The sequence below is a fragment of the Eretmochelys imbricata genome, chromosome 9 (genome assembly GCF_965152235.1).
Source record: "Eretmochelys imbricata isolate rEreImb1 chromosome 9, rEreImb1.hap1, whole genome shotgun sequence".
Taxonomy (NCBI): Eukaryota; Metazoa; Chordata; order Testudines; family Cheloniidae; genus Eretmochelys; species Eretmochelys imbricata.
Window position 1 is genome coordinate 18,227,529 of NC_135580.1, and position 18,295 is coordinate 18,245,823.

Sequence of the window (18,295 nt, forward strand, 5' to 3'; positions counted from 1 at the left end):
CTTACTGTTTCATCCTCTCCCCCTGCTCCCCCCAGTAATTTTTCTGTCCCCGTGGCTTTGCACCCTGGGAAGTTGCCCTGCCTTGGTTACGGCCCTGAGAGTGGGTCAGGTACTCAGTTTTCACTCAGGCGAAGGCCCACTGTCTCCAAGATGAGGACTGTTAAAGAGACGAAGCCCTCAGCATTTGATTCACGGACATTTGCTCATGGAAAGGAAAGGAGAAAAGACATCTTACATCTGTTGTAGTCATGAGAGGCTTGTTAGCTGAGCATAGCAGCTGCTATGCTCACACTCCTAAATAAATTATTCCAATCAGAGTGCATTGTCTGTTACCTGATTGGATACAGCTTGTTTTCAGTAAAATAATTTTGATTTTATAACTCTAAGAATAATGACAAATCTAGTCACTGCATTTAATAAATCATCCCAGATGGATTCCTTACTCCCATTTGTGACCGACATGCTATATAATGGGTTAAAAAAATAAAAGCACTCTATCGGTTATTTATTACTTCTCAATTTGATTTGTGCCGCGAGTGTGTTTAGAGTCAAATTCTGCCTCTGGATGCATTTGCAGAGCTCCACAGAGCAGCCAATTGGTATCACATTTGTGGATCAGAGGGCAGAATCTGGTTCATGCTGTCTTGGGAGTGACTGTTTTTGTTTATACTTCAGTTTATTCAGGGCAATGTCCCTTGAGGCAGTAAGTTTACCACAGTCAAGAGAACACACAAGCACGCTCACTCAGTTCCAACATGAAAGCTTGTTTGAATACAGGAGGAGGAGGAGGAGGAGGAGGAGAAGTAATCAGAAGTCTTTCCTTCCTCTGTTCGAAATTTCATTTTCAGTGATATTTTCCAAACAGTTCTTGGTAACACGCGTTATTGTATATTAAGAATATTCCACACTATATAGAAACCTAAGACAGTTATGTCTCATTTATTTTGCACCTCGTTGAGCGCATATTCCTCAAAGCTTTGAGAGGAGTGTGTTTAACAAGCCATGGATGAAATCCTGACCACCTCTGTGGCACTGTTGTGCTAACAAGGGAAGAGGGTCATCTCCTCCCTTGACAGCAGCCAGGCAAGAATGAGCTCTGGTGCTACCAACATATTAAGCTGAGGGACCCCTACTGCCTGTCAGTGCATCATTGCCCCAATGGATTGCAGACTGCCAGCTTGGTCAGCACAAAGCATGCTCGTGCAGCAGGCATTAGACGGTACTTATACTGCACCTTCTAAAAACACAAAGGTGCACCCAACTGTACATTCACCTACGCCAGCATGATGTGACCTATTGCCTGCTGGTGCTACTTTGTCTCCTCCATTTCTGTGTCTCCAAACAGCAAGGCAGGATTTTACCTCCAAAGTGCGACACATTCCCTGATACCCTGGCAAAACAGGATGAATTCAAACTAGAGCAAGAGCCTTAACATTGAGTACTTTTCCCATTTGAGCCACAAATTTACGTATTAAATAAAGCATTTCTTCCCATTACAGCTCTACAGCTAGATTCTCAAGTATCATGAGGATGTGTATGTGGCAGAAATTCCTAGAAAGATTCTGAGTCTTTAGACTTACAGTATTGCAACTGAGGACAGAATCTGGCCTCTATTGTTAAAATATTAACATCACAAATTGAATTTAAGAGACATATGGTGGAAAAAGAATTAGAACAAAATTATTCTCTGATCCACAAATTGGGACACACGCTGCTTCTATTTGCTCTCCAAGTATGTATGGAACCAAACAATCAATGGAAGCACCACACAGGCAATGATCAGAATTCAACAGCAGATCTGAGCAAATACATTTACTTTTTTAGTTTTGCCTTTACTGTTTTATCCTACTAGAGATCTCTGTTCACCTTAGTAGTGATAGTCTTATCAATGGTCAAATTCTGTCTTTGGCTACACTGATATGGCTTCCACTGAAGTCAACAGGGGCTGCATGTGTCAAGACTTTGTCATTGGATCTGCACATGTCTACCAAAACTGACTTTATATTCCTTAATATATTTGGGCCTGATCCTGAGAGGTAATGAGCACCCACAATTCTCATTTTAAGTCATTACTAAGCTCAGGCCAGTAACGCCTTTAAACATTTTTTATGTAGTAACCAACAGTTTAGAAAGAAAGCATGAAAAAAATTAATTTTCATTAATAAATACATTTATATTAAATAGAAAACAGAGACTCAAATCAGAGTGGTTGCTAGTCAAGTGTCATTATTTACCAATAGATACTACAGTTATTTTCTTATACGTAGAAGAGCAAATGACAGTTGCTCAGAGCTGATTTTTGAAAGGACTATCACAGTACAGGAAAAAAAATTATAATTGTATTAAGAACCGATGCTAGAATTCTCGCTGAGAGAGAAGATTTCTTAATCTTAAGTGAGAGAGAAGATGACAGACAAGACAAAGGTCAACCAGTACTGACCTACTTCAGCACGATACAACCACAAACATTTACATTAAGAGAGAAATAAGAGAACCACAGGGACTTACTATTTGTATGATTCTCAACCCACTTATTGATGTGGTTAGCTACAGCTGCACTTTGACTAAAGTCTACATTTTCTACTTCAGCTTTAAAGTATTTTTTCAGCAATTGCAAAAATTTGTCACTGATGTGAAATCCATTCTGAACATAGAGGGAGTTGGCAATTGTCATCACATACTGGCTTTCCTCAGTAGTTGCCATATCAGAAAGGTCCTTCAAGAATGACAATTCTTCACCTGAAAATAAAATAAAAAAACCCATTAAAAAGTAGTTTGTTTTCCTTAGTGAGGCAAACATACTAAAGAAATATTACATATTCTCCACACTACCAGTTCATAATGGCATCTTAGCCTCAAGTACAGAACATCCATTAACATTTTAGAGTTGTTTATCTTTTTTTTTTTTTTAAGACTCAGACATAGAAAATGTAAACAAATCAGAGGTTAATAAAAACAAAACAAACAAAAAACCACCACACACAGTGACTAAGATATTATACTACATTACACTGACTTGAATGTGCACGTTGAAGATGTGAAGGCCACTGTGCAATGATTAGTTTGGGTTTTTACTATCCACAATAAGTAGCATTAGCGAACCATTTCCTCAACCCCACACACAACCCTGACAATTGTAGTGCTTTCATTTGTCCCAACATCATAATGAATCATTCTGATCTATCCTGAGGAAAAAAAAAATTCTTGCACATATTTCCCTCCCAAATGCTCAATGGGTCTTGTACTGTGTCCTAAATGTTAACAGTTTTGGGCCCGGGGGGCAAGAATGAGTTTCAATGCCAAAGCCCTCCACTGAGAACTCATCAGTGGAACTCCGGTCTAGGGACTTTAAAATTACTTCAGTTAACTTCAGTTGTCAGGACATTGCCCAGGAAAGGAGAAAAGCACTCTCTTAGGTAACCAGGAACTCTGAAAGTAACAGGTTTCATAGATTAAAAATCCCAGCAACCAGAATTGCTCCTGGAGTCAAAACAGAAGCCAATAAAGCATATGGAGAACAAGTGCAGTGAGTTTAATGTGTACTGAACAAAGATTCAAGCAACCTGCTGCTTTCTACAATAGCTGAAGCTTCTGGTTGGTCTTTGCAGATAGCTATTGCAGTGCACTCTACATGAAGCTGAAATTGGAGTTGATAGCAGTGTATACAAAGTAGGTGTCTGAGATCCAAGCATGGCCTTGCTTACATTAACTGGACTACACTTTCAAATATCAGAGTGTACTTGTCTGCTTTTTAATCCCTTAGAGGCAAAATTGTAGAACTAGACAGCAAATATAATCTGCAGGCATCATCTGTGTAGGGGACTATGCAAAAGGGCTATTGCAGGGCCAGTGGAATTACATGCATATATCTCTAGAGCACCACCTTATTTTCTAGGCTGCCCTCAAAATGCTGCTTCTCAGAGGACCCCAGGTCCAGAGGATTTTAATAAAGGCCAGAAGTTTCACTCACAGGTTTTCAAGCAAACACCTACGTACAGTGCCTCCCATTACGATCCTTTGACGTGACGGTCTCTAGCTACAGTCATGTTATGGGGTGAGTTACATTTACTCAGAGACATGCGGTAAAGTGGAAATGCCCAGCAGATTCACTACAAACAACCATCACTACTACCTGTGAACCAAATTTGCCCTCAAGTATGTCCACACAACAATTTTGAAAGTACACAGATGTAACTGCGGGTGGAGTTTAATCCTGTATTATTAAAAACAACAGATATTTACACACAAGGATAACGTATAATATAAGAAACTTTTCTAGGTTTATGTTTTCTTGTCCCTATATTTCAACTCACAACAACTAGTTCATACAATAGGCATTATCTGCCCATCTGTTACAGATTTTAAATGGGAGTTTCTTATCTAATGATGCTAAATATTTACCCCATTACACCAGCTGCTAAGATTTTTTTCTATTATTCTAAATTTGATCATCTAGTCCCATCAAGGAATCACAAAATAGTTATGCTAAAAATATTTGCATTAGACGTTACACAAATCACATAAAATTACAGCTTCAAGAAATTCTACTACTTTTCAAGTGCAACAACGAACAGGTTTTCAGACTTTCTCCTTAAGAATACCATATTATAATTCTATTGTTTTTGTCTTCAAGTTGCTTTACAGGTATTAACAAAACGATCATTCCCAAAGATATTTGGAGGCTTTTTAGGTGGATGTCATCATTATTTTACAGATGGAAACTGAAGTGAAGAGTTCAAGTGACTTGACTCCTGAATCTTGAGCGCTGTCAGGCCTGGTATTAGATTCCAGGAGTTTACAGTTCTATGCTGAGTCCACTACAATATACTTCAACATGCTCAAATTATAAATCAGAATGTCATTAAACCTACTGATTAAATAGCAAATCAATGAACAAACCCTTGACATTTCCATGGTTGTTCAATAGGCTCCATCTCTTCCTTTACAACAAAAATACATAGAGAAACACAATTGGAAGACCTTACCATTTTTCAAGCTGTCATATCCCAGGGAATGTCGAATTTCTTTCAAAGTGGACCCATGAGCTCCAAGCTCCACCATCCCCAGGGCAATTGCAATGCTCAGAGGAGAGAATAGAATGTTCTCATCTTCCCCAGTGGCCCGCAGCTGTTTATAAATGTTCACTGAAAACTCTGCAATAGTTTCATCAGGAAAATTTGTGCTGAAGGCCTTACTTTGCAAAACCAGCAAAAACAACAGTCCAAGGAAGTACATGTCTTGTGAGTTTCAGGTCTGCAAGATAAAATTTTAGAGAGGATGAGTAAATTGTATTTAAGAAGAGGTTGGAGGGAGCGACGACACACCACAGTAAAGCTAATTATATTGTTTTGTACCATGGTTGAAAAAATATAGAGAATTTAAACATGCAACTTATTTATTGGGAAAGGGGTAAAGCTAGTACATGTGCATTCCAAAGAGATTTCTGTAGAAGATCATTAAGATAGATAATTACAATATTTATCTATTCTATTGTGTCCTTTTACTTTCAAAAGTCACCTGCAGTTTAAAAAAAAAAAATGAACACAGATGAACAATCAAAATAGTTTTTGAAGTCTACAACAATTTCCCTTCCAAATGGATTTTGCCAATAGTATGTGTATTAAAAATGAAGTTACGTGCAAGGCTTTGTCTTTGTCCACCGAGTCAAGGTCCTATTTATTTAGCTGAAATTGTGGCACGTCAGGCAGTGGCTGTGGTGTTAAGGCGTGTCTGCAATTCTGCAAAGAAACTTGCTCTTTAGTTGAAAGAAAAGGAGTACTTGTGGCACCTTAGAGACTAACCAATTTATTTGAGCATGAGCTTTCGTGAGTTACAGCTCACTTCATTGGATGCATACCGTGGAAACTTCCACGGTATGCATCCAATGAAGTGAGCTGTAGCTCACGAAAGCTTATGCTCAAATAAATTGGTTAGTCTCTAAGGTGCCACAAGTACTCCTTTTCTTTTTGCGAATACAGACTAACACGGCTGTTACTCTGAAACCGCTCTTTAGTTGGGAGATCAAAAAAAGGCAGACCGTCCATGTGCATTGCTGAGCTCTCTCTTTGCCCTCCAGTTACACTGAAATCAATGTCCAAATCTGATGAAGATATGCCATTTCCTATTGAAACTGCTTTGGGTGAGCCCACAGATACCCAGATCAATGGAAACATACTAGGGAGGCTGCTTGGTCACAAAGCATGTGCCAAGTTCCTAGAGTGAGACTTTGAAAGGAAAGTAATTTAAAAGATTGGTGGGGAAAAAAAGGGTATCAACTGAGTGAAATAAGATCCTTGTTGGTAGCAAACCAGCTAAGAAGGGGTTAGCTTTTCCAGCCAGAGTAAACATCCACCTGGGGACTTTAGTAGTGGGGTCAGTTAATACAGTGTTTGGCTGGAGTATCCTTTGTGGAAAATGTCACAAACGGAGGAAAGAAGAACTCAACAGAACAAGCTCTGGTTGTCAGCTCTCTCTGTCAATGCACTGCAGGCCTGGCTGAAAATGAGTCAGCAAACAACAGTGCTGCCAGCTTTTACAATTTTATCACGAGTCTCATGATGTTTTTCTTAAATCCTCAGCTCTTAGAGTTATGTGAGAATTTATTTTTTAAATAAAAACTGACGAAGTTTAACTTTCTAACCCTCATAATTGCAGAGAAAAGCTTGGAAACATGACTCAAAAAGTCTCCAAAGCCAGAAGGCAAATAAAAACACTTGAGGGGGTTTCAGAGTAACAGCCGTGTTAGTCTGTATTCGCAAAAAGAAAAGGAGTCCTTGTGGCACCTTAGAGACTAACCAATTTATTTGAGCATGAGCTTTCGTGAGCTACAGCTCACTTCATCAGATGCATACCGTGGAAACTGCAGCAGACTCTGCTGCAGTTTCCACGGTATGCATCTGATGAAGTGAGCTGTAGCTCACGAAAGCTCATGCTCAAATAAATTGGTTAGTCTCTAAGGTGCCACAAGGACTCCTTTTCTACTTGAGGGGGTGGGGGTGTTAAATTTCATGATTCTTGTGGGGCCTGGCAACTCTGATTAGTAGTTTGCTTAACTATTTCAGGACACTAGGGACCCTGAAGTCAGTAACCTTAACATAATATTACTTAATATTTATATAGTGCATTTTATCTTCAAAGCACTAAACAAGTGTTATCCAATTAAAACTCAACACCCCAGAGTGGTAAGCAATTAAGCATTACCACCCTCTTTTCACAGATGAGGAAACATAAGAATTAATCAGATGTGTGTATGTTTTGGCTACAACTCTGATGTAGCCATTATTTAGTGATCTCCCTCACCCTTAGCCACATATGTCACAGATAAGGTTTTTTGCTTTGCTTTTTCAGTGAGTAACCAAAACACTTTAACTTGTTAACTGTTGCGGGGTCTACACAACACTCACAAAAATATGGCCTTATTGATGCACTAAAGGAGTTCATGCATATTAGCCAGGAATTGTTTTATGGATCCATATTCTTTTTTGCTTACATATTTGTATGGACCTTGTCCCAGCCCATAGTTTCCAATAAATTCCCCCAAAACGGAATTTAACTGTATGTCTCTTATCCCTCCTTGTAGATCAATTATCTTCCCACTTCTTATCAAGACATCAAGAAAGCCTGTAGTGGAGATTTTTATTTCATTAGTTTTTGCTTTATGTAAAACAAATCATCTGGGCCTGTCAGCTTTGACTGTTGCTTATGGCTTGACTACCTACTTTAGCATAATCATAAGACCATCTAACATTTCTTTGTCTCCCTTAGGAAAATGTCTCCCAGTCTTTGAGGCATGACCTTCACTATTTCTTTCAAGAACATTGATGCAATGAATTCATTCTGGTCCAAACTAATAACTTTATCTGTCACTAGCTTCCCACTTACCTTCCTAAATGACGCTAAGGATTTCTTACCTGCCCGCTCGCTACCCAGCAATTTGAGGAATTTAATCTTTTTCATACTTAACATATAAATCATAATAGGGTGAACACGGCTGTCTTTGCTAGTTGGGACATTTAAGACTTCCTTCTCAATGAGTGCCTGTGTGTGTGTGCTATTCTATATTATTACAAGAAACTCCAAACAGCAGTGCCCCATTTTGCAAGGCGTCGTACAAACATTTAGTAAGAGACACTCTCCTACCGTGAAGAATTTATAAGCTAAACAGCCAGGAGAGACAAAGAATGGGAGGAAGGCAGTATGATCTTCCATTTACAGATGGTGAACTGATGCACAGAGAGATTAAGTGACTTGTCCAAAGTCATACAGGAAGTCTGCAGAGCCAGGAATTTAACCCGGATCTCCTGAATCCCAGTCCAAAGCCTTAAAACAGACATCCATTGTTCTTCTCCAAAGCAACACACTGCTTTTCTGAGCTTGCCCCCAAATTTTGGGAAAGAGCATATAATGATTTAAATAAAAACGTCATATGCTCTGCTGAATGGGGGTGGACTTAAGCATGTATTTAAGTGCTTTGCCACATCAAGGCTGTAGTTTTAACTCATGCCAGCTTGCTTTGAAAACTGAAAGGGGTAATTAGTTTGATGCACATTGCATCATCTTCTCTGTCATTTCAAAAAAGCTTTCCAATTACTTCTGGTTGTGAAGATAGCTATTCAGCACTCTGATCAACAGTCTGCCGTATGTGCTACAGCAAGATAGGCTATAACAATAGCAGAAAGGGAGATGCACACATCTTCTAGAGAGAAAACTTCAATAGCTAGTTTGAACCATTTAAATGCTAATATTTTTAATCAGGTTTATGCAACACACACATGCCCAACACCACCCCTTTTCGTTGCACAAAAATCACACACACCTCAGATCTTAAACTTTTAAAATATATTTTAGTTGTTTTGCTAATCAGAGCATAATAATTATTATTTTGTAAATGAAGAACAGCGATTCATGGCCATTAAGTTACCTGAAAAGAAAACAGTGCAGTTTCATTTAGTTCTCTGGTAGATAAAATGCTTCCTTACTTATATTTAGAGTCAAGCGGTATCAATATATTAAAGCAAAAACTGGATGACTATATTTAATTTAATAAGTGAAAAGGCTATCATAAGAACAGCCATACTGGATCAGACCAAAGGTCCATCTAACCCAGGATCCTGTCTTCCAACAGTGGCTAATGGCAGATACTTCAGAGGAAATGAACAGAACAAATAAACATCAAGGGATCCATCCTGTCGCCCATTCCCAGCTTCTGGCAAACAGAGGCTAGGGACACCATCCTTGCATATGGCTAATGCCCACTGATGGACCTATCCTCCATGAACTTATTTAGTTCTAGTTAGTTTTATACTTGTTCAATGCTACCTTTCCTTTTAGTGGTCAGAGACCTTTTAACGGATAGTTAGTTTTTTCCCCCTTCACAATTTGGATATGGAGATTTGCTTTTTTACCCACATCCTGACACACAAAATTTTGAGAAATAATGAAGTTTAAAACTGAAGAAAGATAACAGATTGCAAACTGATTCAGGTCTCAATTCAGGTAAGCACTTCAATTCAGGTAAAACACTTACGTACATGCTTAACTTGAAGCTTGTGCGTATGGCCCATTGACATCAAAGTTTAAAATTAATCATGTGCTTAACTGCTTTGTTGAATTGGGGTTTCACATGTTAGCAGGCCAGAACTATAACACTAAGTAATATTTCTCACAGATATGCCTTTAAAAACAATGGTGAACAAGAGCACTGCCTAAAGTACTGAATGTTAATTTCATGTTTCACAGATCAGTCGATAAAGCTTTGCACAACCAGCCAGACGGCTCTGAAAATTTCTGCTGGCATCGCTTGTCAGGCACTATGACACAAATTTACCATTTTTCAAGTTCTCTTATCTGTTCAACCTGAAATTTGTGGCGACATCATCAGGCAGTGTAAATCCGCATAATTACATTGATTTACACACCACCTGAGGATCTGACTTATCACTACAACCACATAACTGGGATTGCTCTTATACCATCAGCTCTCTTATTCTTTGCTTCAGGCTATACTCCTCTTTGGTATTAGGCTATCCCAGTGCTTTTTTGCAAAGGGTCTAATCCACTGAACTGAGGAGTACCTCTACACGGAGCAATACATTCTCAACACTCACTGATTTGAACAGGAGTGGAGGACACTCAGCACCTTGCTGGATTGGATTTACACTGAATTACAAGGCAGTCCAGAATTAACTGTACTGTATACACAAATATAATTTCAGCTTCATTTCCTTCACTTAAAATGCTCTAATTTATGCCTGGAAAATTAGATAATTCTCATGAGTATCACTGGCCTTTTCAGATACATCTTTTCCTTTGAGCCATCAGCATTAGGTGATACTAGATCCTATCAGTCTCTGCATTAGCAGAGGCCTCAAATCTCCAATTAAGTGGTACTGTATTAGCTGCAAAAAAGATTAAAAGGAAAAGAAAAGGTTAAATAGAATAAAGAGTGTTTAAAAACCAAGAATAATTTAGTTTCTGAAGTTACTGTGTATACTTATGTGAAATTAAAGTTCTTTTTCACCAAGTTGATTGCAGAGCTAAAAACTTTCAAACAAAAATGGAGAGGACCCCTACCCCAGAAAAGCCAATAGCCTAGTGATTAGGGCACTCACCTGTGAGGTGTCTGATTTGAAACTGGATCTCCCAGATACTTGGTGAGTGTCTTAACCAAGAGGCTATTGACTGTTTTGGGGTAGATGTCTTTGTCTGTTGGGTTTTTAAGATGAAGAACATTGAACGGCCTTGCTTTCGTTCCATGCTGGAATGAAAACAAATTCTGAAACCTCAAATTTTTTCATGAAATAGAAACACTTCTGGCTATGCTTACTATGTTTAAGAATGTCATCAGGTGACTCTCAGCATAAACTACAACTCTAGTTTTATGAGCCCACACATTTCTAAGCAACTGATGTACAGAAAAAGTGCTAATTAAATTAGGGCCTGATCCTGTAAAGTTCTGAACAGCTGTTCAGTTCCCCCTACGATCAAGCACGGATTCCAAACCCTTTGGGACAAGAGACATATCTAATCTATGGTTTGCAAGATATGTTAAAATGTATGGCTCTAAACAAATATTTTAAAATAAAAATAAGCATCCAATCTGAACACACATAATGGGTACACACAGAATGAGAAACGTTAAGTTGCATATGGCAACATAGCAAACCCATGGAAGAGCTGGAAATAAAACCCAGAAGAGTCTGGATATTTATAATCCCGTCCTTTCAACATCAGGCCTCATAGGCTCACTGTCAAAATATAGTGATGCAGAAATTTGTGCTGTTGAACTAACTGTTAAAGCAAAACCTCTCCTAATTATACAGCAAAAAGATCCGTCAGACTATAACATCCATTGTTTATTGGCTCCAACATGGCAAAGCAATTTACACACGACAGCTCTGAACATTCTCCCTCTCACTTTTCTGTTGTCCTCCCACATTACCAAGGAAAATACTGCCATCCATTTTAAAAAAATATGGATCAGTATTTTCTGGAACTAGCGAATCTTTTGGTTACAGATTTAGGCCCCGGTCTTATACCGTGAACTTATCATATTGCCCAATATTGTTTCATTTTTTCCTTGTACTCCCCCATTGGTCTGTATCCATCTGTTGTGGTTCATCTTGGGTGGTCAAACTATTTAAAAAGAAAGTCGCAATTAATTGCGAGATTAAAAAAAGCTGCAATTAATTGCAGTTTTAAATCGCACTGTTAAACAATACAATTTAAATTATAAATATTTGTGGATGTTTTTCTACACATTTTCAAATATATTGATTTCAATTACACCGAGCACCGAATACAAAGTGTACTGTGCTCATATTATTTTTGATTAACATATTTGCACTGTAAAAAAGATAAACAAAAGAAACAGTATTTTTCCATTCACCTCATTTTTTTCCATTCATCTCATTCATACAAGTCCACTCAGTCCTACTTCTTTTTCAGCCAATCTCTAAGAGAAACAAGTTTATTTTCATTTACAGGAGATAATGCTGCCCGCTTCTTCTTTACAAGGTCACCTGAAAGTGAGAATAGGAGTTTGAATGGCACTGTTGTAACCAGTGTTACAAGATATTTATGTGCCAGATATGTTAAACGTTTGTATGTCCATTCATGTTTCGACTTGTAGGCTCTCAAGTTTTTCACGGTTTTGTTTCTGAGTGCAGTTATGTAAAAAAAATAATTAAATTCGACATTTGTAAGTTGAACTTTGACAATAAAGAAATTGCACGACAGTACTTATGAGGTTAATTGAAAAATATTTTCTCATTTTTTACAGTGCAAATATTTGTAATAAAAAATATAAAGCGAACACTGTACACTTTGAAATCAATATATTTGAAAACGTACAAGAACATTCAAATATTTATAGTAAATTTAAATTGATATTCTGCTATTAACGGTGTGATTAAAACTGTGATCAATTGTGGCTACTTTTTAAAATCTAGTTCATTTGTTGCGTGTGAATTGCATGCATTAACTGTGATTAACTGACAGCCCGTCTCATCTTATACTTGGACTGTAAACTCCCTGAGGCAGGAACTGTCTTTTTATACTGTGTTTGTACAGATGCTAGCATAATGGGGCCCATGTCCATGACTAGGGCTTCCACGTGCTACGCTAATACAGATAAGTGTAACAACAAAGCCCAGACCTCTCCACCAGGAAGGTCAATGGAGCACCAGGCAGTTACAAGGGTCTGAGAGTTTCTCAGTACAAGACTAGGCTTTAGTCTCTTTGCAACTTGGCAAATTATTTATTTTGCCAGGTGGTTCTTTTCTTTAATACATTTCTACCCCCAAATATTTGGGGCAATGGTTTTTATACTATGATTTTCTGGTTATCTATTTGCATCCACTACTTCCCATTTGTAACTCATTGTATATGCCTAATTCATACAGCATAATTCTCATCTCCCTCCTAAAAATATTTCAGTAATCCACACTGGAGAATAGTGAATTTATGGAGGAATAATTATGTGTGAAATTTAGAGGGCAGCAAATATTCTCAAATACCCAGCAGTTACATGAATATGCAAAAAATTAATAGGATCCCATGAACCATGGTGAAACAAACTTGCTCCTTTTATACAGGTGTATATTTGCAAATCAATTTTTTTAAACATGCTCAACCAGCCCTAGTATTTTCTTGGTTTATTAATATAGTTAGTGTTATAGCCAGGGAAACAATATCTTGCTCTTATCAAGACCAAATTAACTTTTAAAAAGGGGAAAAAGTGTTTCTGCAAAAGACTTATAGTATTTAATAGAAAATTATCACCTTTCTGTAAGTATTTTGGGCCATCCAATTAAATTTAACAGAATTTTATCCCTGCTATAGAATTATATAGGATGGTTCAAGATTCTAGAACGTGTATCACTCTAAAAGCCTACTGAATGTAAGGGTATGTCTACACTACAAAATTAGGTTGAATTTATAGAAGTTGTTTTTTTAGAAATAGTTTTTATATATTCGAGTGGGTGTGTCCCCACGGAAAATGCTCTAAGTGCATTAACTCGGCGGAGTGCTGCCACAGTACCGAGTCAAGCGTCGACTTCCGGAGTATTGCACTGTGGGTAGCTATCCCACAGTTCCCGCAGTCTCCGCTGCCCATTGGAATTCTGGGTTGAGATCCCAATGCCTGATGGAGCTAAAACATTGTTGCGGGTGGTTCTGGGTACATATCGTCAGGCCCCCGTTCCCTCCCTCCCTCCGTGAAAGCAGCAGCAGACAATCGTTACGCGCCTTTTTTCTTCAGTTACCCTTGCAGACGCCATACCACGGCAAGCATGGAGCCCGCTCAGGTAACCGTCACCGTATATCTCCTGGGTGCTGGCAGACATGGTACTGTATTGCTACACAGCAGCAGCAACCCCTCGCCTTGTGGCAGCAGACAGTGCAGTAGGACTGGTAGCTGTCATTGTCATGTCCGCGGTGCTCCTGGCCACGTCGGCCAGGAGCGCCTGGGCAGTCATGGGTGCTGGGACTACATTAGAAGTGACTTGACCAGGTCATTCTCTTTAGTCCTGCAGTCAGTCCTATTGAACCATCTTATGGTGAGCAGGCAGGTGATACGGATTGCTAGCAGTCCTACTATACCATCTTCTGCCAGGCAGGCAAGAGATGAGGATGGCTAGCAGTCCTACTGCACCATCTTCTGCCGAGCAGCCATGAGATGTGGATGGCTTGCAGTCCTTCTGCACCGTCTGCTGCCAGCCAAAGATGTAAAAGATAGATGGAGTGGATCAAAACAAGAAATAGACCAGATTTGTTTTGTACTCATTTGCTTCCCCACCTCCCCCGTCTAGGGGACTCATTCCTCTAGGTCACACTGCAGTCACTCACAGAGAAGGTGCAGCGAGGTAAATCTAGCCATGTATCAGAGGCCAGACCAACCGGCTTGTTCCAATAAGAACAATTACTTAGGTGCACCATTTCTTATTGGAACCCTCCGTGAAGTCCTGCCTGAAATACTCATTGACGTAAAGCCACCCCCTTTGTTGATTTTAATTCCCTGTAAGCCAACCCTGTAAGCCATGTCGTCAGTCGCCCCTCCCTCCGTCAGAGCAACGGCAGACAATCGTTCCGCACCTTTTTTCTGTGCGGACGCCATACCAAGGCAAGCATGGAGGCCGCTCAGCTCACTTTGGCAATTAGGAGCACATTAAACACCACATACATTATCCAGCAGCATATGCAGCACCAGAACCTGGCAGAGCGATACCAGATGAGGAGGCGACGTCAGCGCGGTCACGTGAGCGATCAGGACATGGACACAGATTTCTCTGAAAGCATGGGCCCTGCCAATGCGTGCATCATGGTGCTAATGGGGCAGGTTCATGCTGTGGAACGCCAATTCTGGGCTCGGGAAACAAGCACAGACTGGTGGGACCGCATAGTGTTGCGGGTCTGGGATGATTCCCAGTGGCCACGAATCTTTCACATGCGTAAGGGCACTTTCAGGGAACTTTGTGACTTGCTTTCCCCTGCCCTGAAGCGCATGAATACCAAGATTAGAGCAGCCCTCACAGTTGAGAAGCGAGTGGCAACAGACCTGTGGAAGCTTGCAACGCCAGACAACTACCGGTCAGTTGGGACTCAATTTGGAGTGGGCAAATCTACTGTGGGGGCTGCTGTGATGCAAGTAGCCCACACAACCAAAGATCTGCTGATATCAAGGGTAGTGACCCTGGGAAATGTGCAGGTCATAGTGGATGGCTTTGCTGCAATGGGATTCCCTAACTGTGGTGGGGCCACAGACGGAACCCATATCCCTATCTTGGCACCGGAGCACCAAGCCAGCGAGTACATAAACCGCAAGGGGTACTTTTCAATAGTGCTGCAAGCTCTGGTGGATCACAAGGGACGTTTCACCAACATCAACGTGGGATGGCCGGGAAAGGTACATGATGCTCGCATCTTCAGGAACTCTGGTCTGTTTCAAAAGCTGCAGGAAGGGACTATATTCCCAGACCAGAAAATAATCGTTGGGGATGTTGAAATGCCTATAGTTATCCTTGGGGACCCAGCCTACCACTTAATGCCATGGCTCATGAAGCCGTACACAGGCAGCCTGGACAGTAGTCAGGAGCTGTTCAACTACAAGCTGAGCAAGTGCAGAATGGTGGTAGAATGTGCATTTGGACGTTTAAAGGCACGCTGGTGCAGTTTACTGACTCGGTTAGACCTCAGCGAAACCAATATTCCCACTGTCATTACTGCTTGCTGTGCGCTCCACAGTACCTGAGAGTAAGGGGGAGACGTTTATGGTGGGGTGGGAGGTTCAGGCAAATCGCCTGGCTGCTGGTTACGCGCAACCAGACACCAGGGCGGTTAGCACAGGAGGGCGTGGCACGCATCAGAGAAGCTTTGAAAACCAGTTTCATGACTGGACAGGCTACGGTGTGAAAGTTCTGTTTGTTTCTCCTTGATGAAACCCCCCGCCCCTTGGTTCACTCTACTTCCCTGTAAGCTAACCACCCTTCCCTCCTCCCTTCGATCACCGCTTGCAGAGGCAATAAAGTCATTGTTGCTTCACATTCATGCATTCTTTATTCATTCATCACACAAATAGGGGGATGACTACCAAGGTAGCCCAGGAGAGGTGGTGGAGAAGGGAAGGAAAATGCCCGACAGCACTTTTGAAGTTTACAACTTTAAAATTTATTGAATGCCAGCCTTCTCTTTTTTGGGCAATCCTCTCTGGTGGAGTGGCTGATTGGCCGGAGGCCCCCCCACCGTGTCCTTGGGTGTCTGGGTGAGGAGGCTATGGAAATTGGGGAGGAGGGCGGCTGGTTACACAGGGGCTGTAGTGGCAGTCTGTGCTCCAGCTGCCTTTGCTGCAGCTAAACCATACACTGGAGCATACTGGTTTGATCCTCCAGCAGCCTCAGTATTGAATCCTGCCTCCTCTCATCACACTGCCGCCACATTTGAGCTTCAGCCCTGTATTCAGCCTGCCACTTACTCTCTTCAGCCCGCCACCTCTCCTCCCAGTCATTTTGTGCTTTCCTGCCCTCTGACATTATTTGCCTCCACGCATTCGTCTGTGCTCGGTCAGTGTGGGAAGACAGCATGAGCTCAGAGAACATTTCATCACGCGTGCGTTTTTTTTTCCTCTTTCTAATCTAATCGCCTCTGGGAAGGAGAAGATCCTGTGATCATTGAAACACATGCACCTGGTGGAGAAAAAAAAAGGGACAGCGGTATTTAAAAAGACACATTTTATAAAAACAGTAGCTACGCTCTTTCAGGGTAAACCTTGCTGTTAACATTACATACATAGCACATGTGCTTTCGTTACAAGGTCGCATTTTGCCTCCCCCTACCACGTGGCTACCCACTCAACCCTCCCCCTCCCCGTGGCTAACAGCGGGGAACATTTCTGTTCAGCCACAGGCAAACAGCCCAGCAAGAACGGGCTCCTCTGAGTGTCCCCTGAAGAAAAGCACCCTATTTCAACCAGGTGACCATGAATGATATCTCACTCTCCTGAGGATAACACAGAGAGATAAAGAAGGATGTTGTTTGAATGCCAGCAAACATACACTGCAATGCTTTGTTCTACAATGATTCCCGAGTACGTGTTACTGGCCTGGAGTGGTAAAGTGTCTTACCATGGAGGATGCAATAAGGCTGCCCTCCCCAGAAACCTTTTGCAAAGGCTTTGGGAGTACATCCAGGAGAGCCGCAAATGCCAGGGCAAATTAATCCTTTCACATGCTTGCTTTTAAACCATGTACAGTATTTTAAAAGGTACACTCACCGGAGGTCCCTTCTCCGCCTGCCAGGTCACAGAGGCAGCCTTGGGTGGGTTCGGGGGCTACTGGCTCCAGGTCCAGGGTGAGAAACAGTTCCTGGCTGTCGGGAAAATCGGTTTCTCCGCTTGCTTGCTGTGAGCTATCTTCTTCGTCCCCAAAACCTGCTTCCGTGTTGCCTCCATCTCCCTTGAAGGAGTCAAATGACACGGCTGGGGTAGTGGTGGCTGAACCCCCTAAAATGGCATGCGGCTCATCATAGAAGCGGCATGTTTGGGGCTGTGACCTGGAGAGGCCGTTCGCCTCTCTGGTTTTCTGGTAGGCTTGCCTCAGCTCCTTAAGTTTCACGTGGCACTGCTTTGGGTCCCTGTTATGGCCTCTGTCCCTCATGGCCTCTGTCCTTCATGCCCTGGGAGATTTTGACAAAGGTTTTGGCATTTCGAAAACTGGAACGGAGTTCTGATATCACAGATTCCTCTCCCCATACAGCGATCAGATCCCGTACCTCCTGTTCAATCCATGTTGGAACTCTTTTGTGATTCTGGGACTCCATTATGGTCACCTCTGATGATGAGCTCTGCATGGTCACCTGCAGCTTGCCACGCTCACCAAACAGGAAATGAGATTCAAAAGTTCGCGGTTCTTTTCCTGTCTACCTGGCCAGTGCATCTGAGTTGAGAGTGCTGTCCAGAGCGGTCACAATGGAGCACTCTGGGATAGCTCCCAAAGGCCAATACCGTCGAATTGTGTCCACAGTATCCCAAATTCGACCCGGCAAGGCAGATTTAAACGCTAATCCACTTGTCAGGGGTGGAGTAAGGAAATCGATTTTAAGAGCCCTTTAAGTCAAAAAAAAAAGGGCTTCATCGTGTGGATGGGTGCAGGTTTACATCGATTTAACACTGTTAAATTCGACCTCAAGTCTTAGTGTAGACCAGGGCTCAGAGTAGTTTCTGTAGAACATTAGTGGCCTTCATCACTGTTAAAAAATATAAGTCTTTTCCATAATAATGAATCTGTTATTTGAGACTGCTGTC

General features: G+C 41.3%; 1 protein-coding gene across 1 annotated transcript in view; it reads right to left on the minus strand.

Moving 5' to 3' along the window:
- SERPINI1 (serpin family I member 1) overlaps positions 1-18,295 on the minus strand; it is a 79,960-nt gene that overhangs the window by 26,439 nt on the left and 35,226 nt on the right. Inside the window, exons 2-3 of the mRNA XM_077826748.1 lie at positions 4,986-5,253; positions 2,509-2,739 (exon numbers count right to left, since the gene is read on the minus strand). Coding sequence (XP_077682874.1) covers positions 2,509-2,739; positions 4,986-5,235 — 481 coding nt within the window. The 5' untranslated portion in view covers positions 5,236-5,253. The remainder of the gene's footprint in view (positions 1-2,508; positions 2,740-4,985; positions 5,254-18,295) is intronic.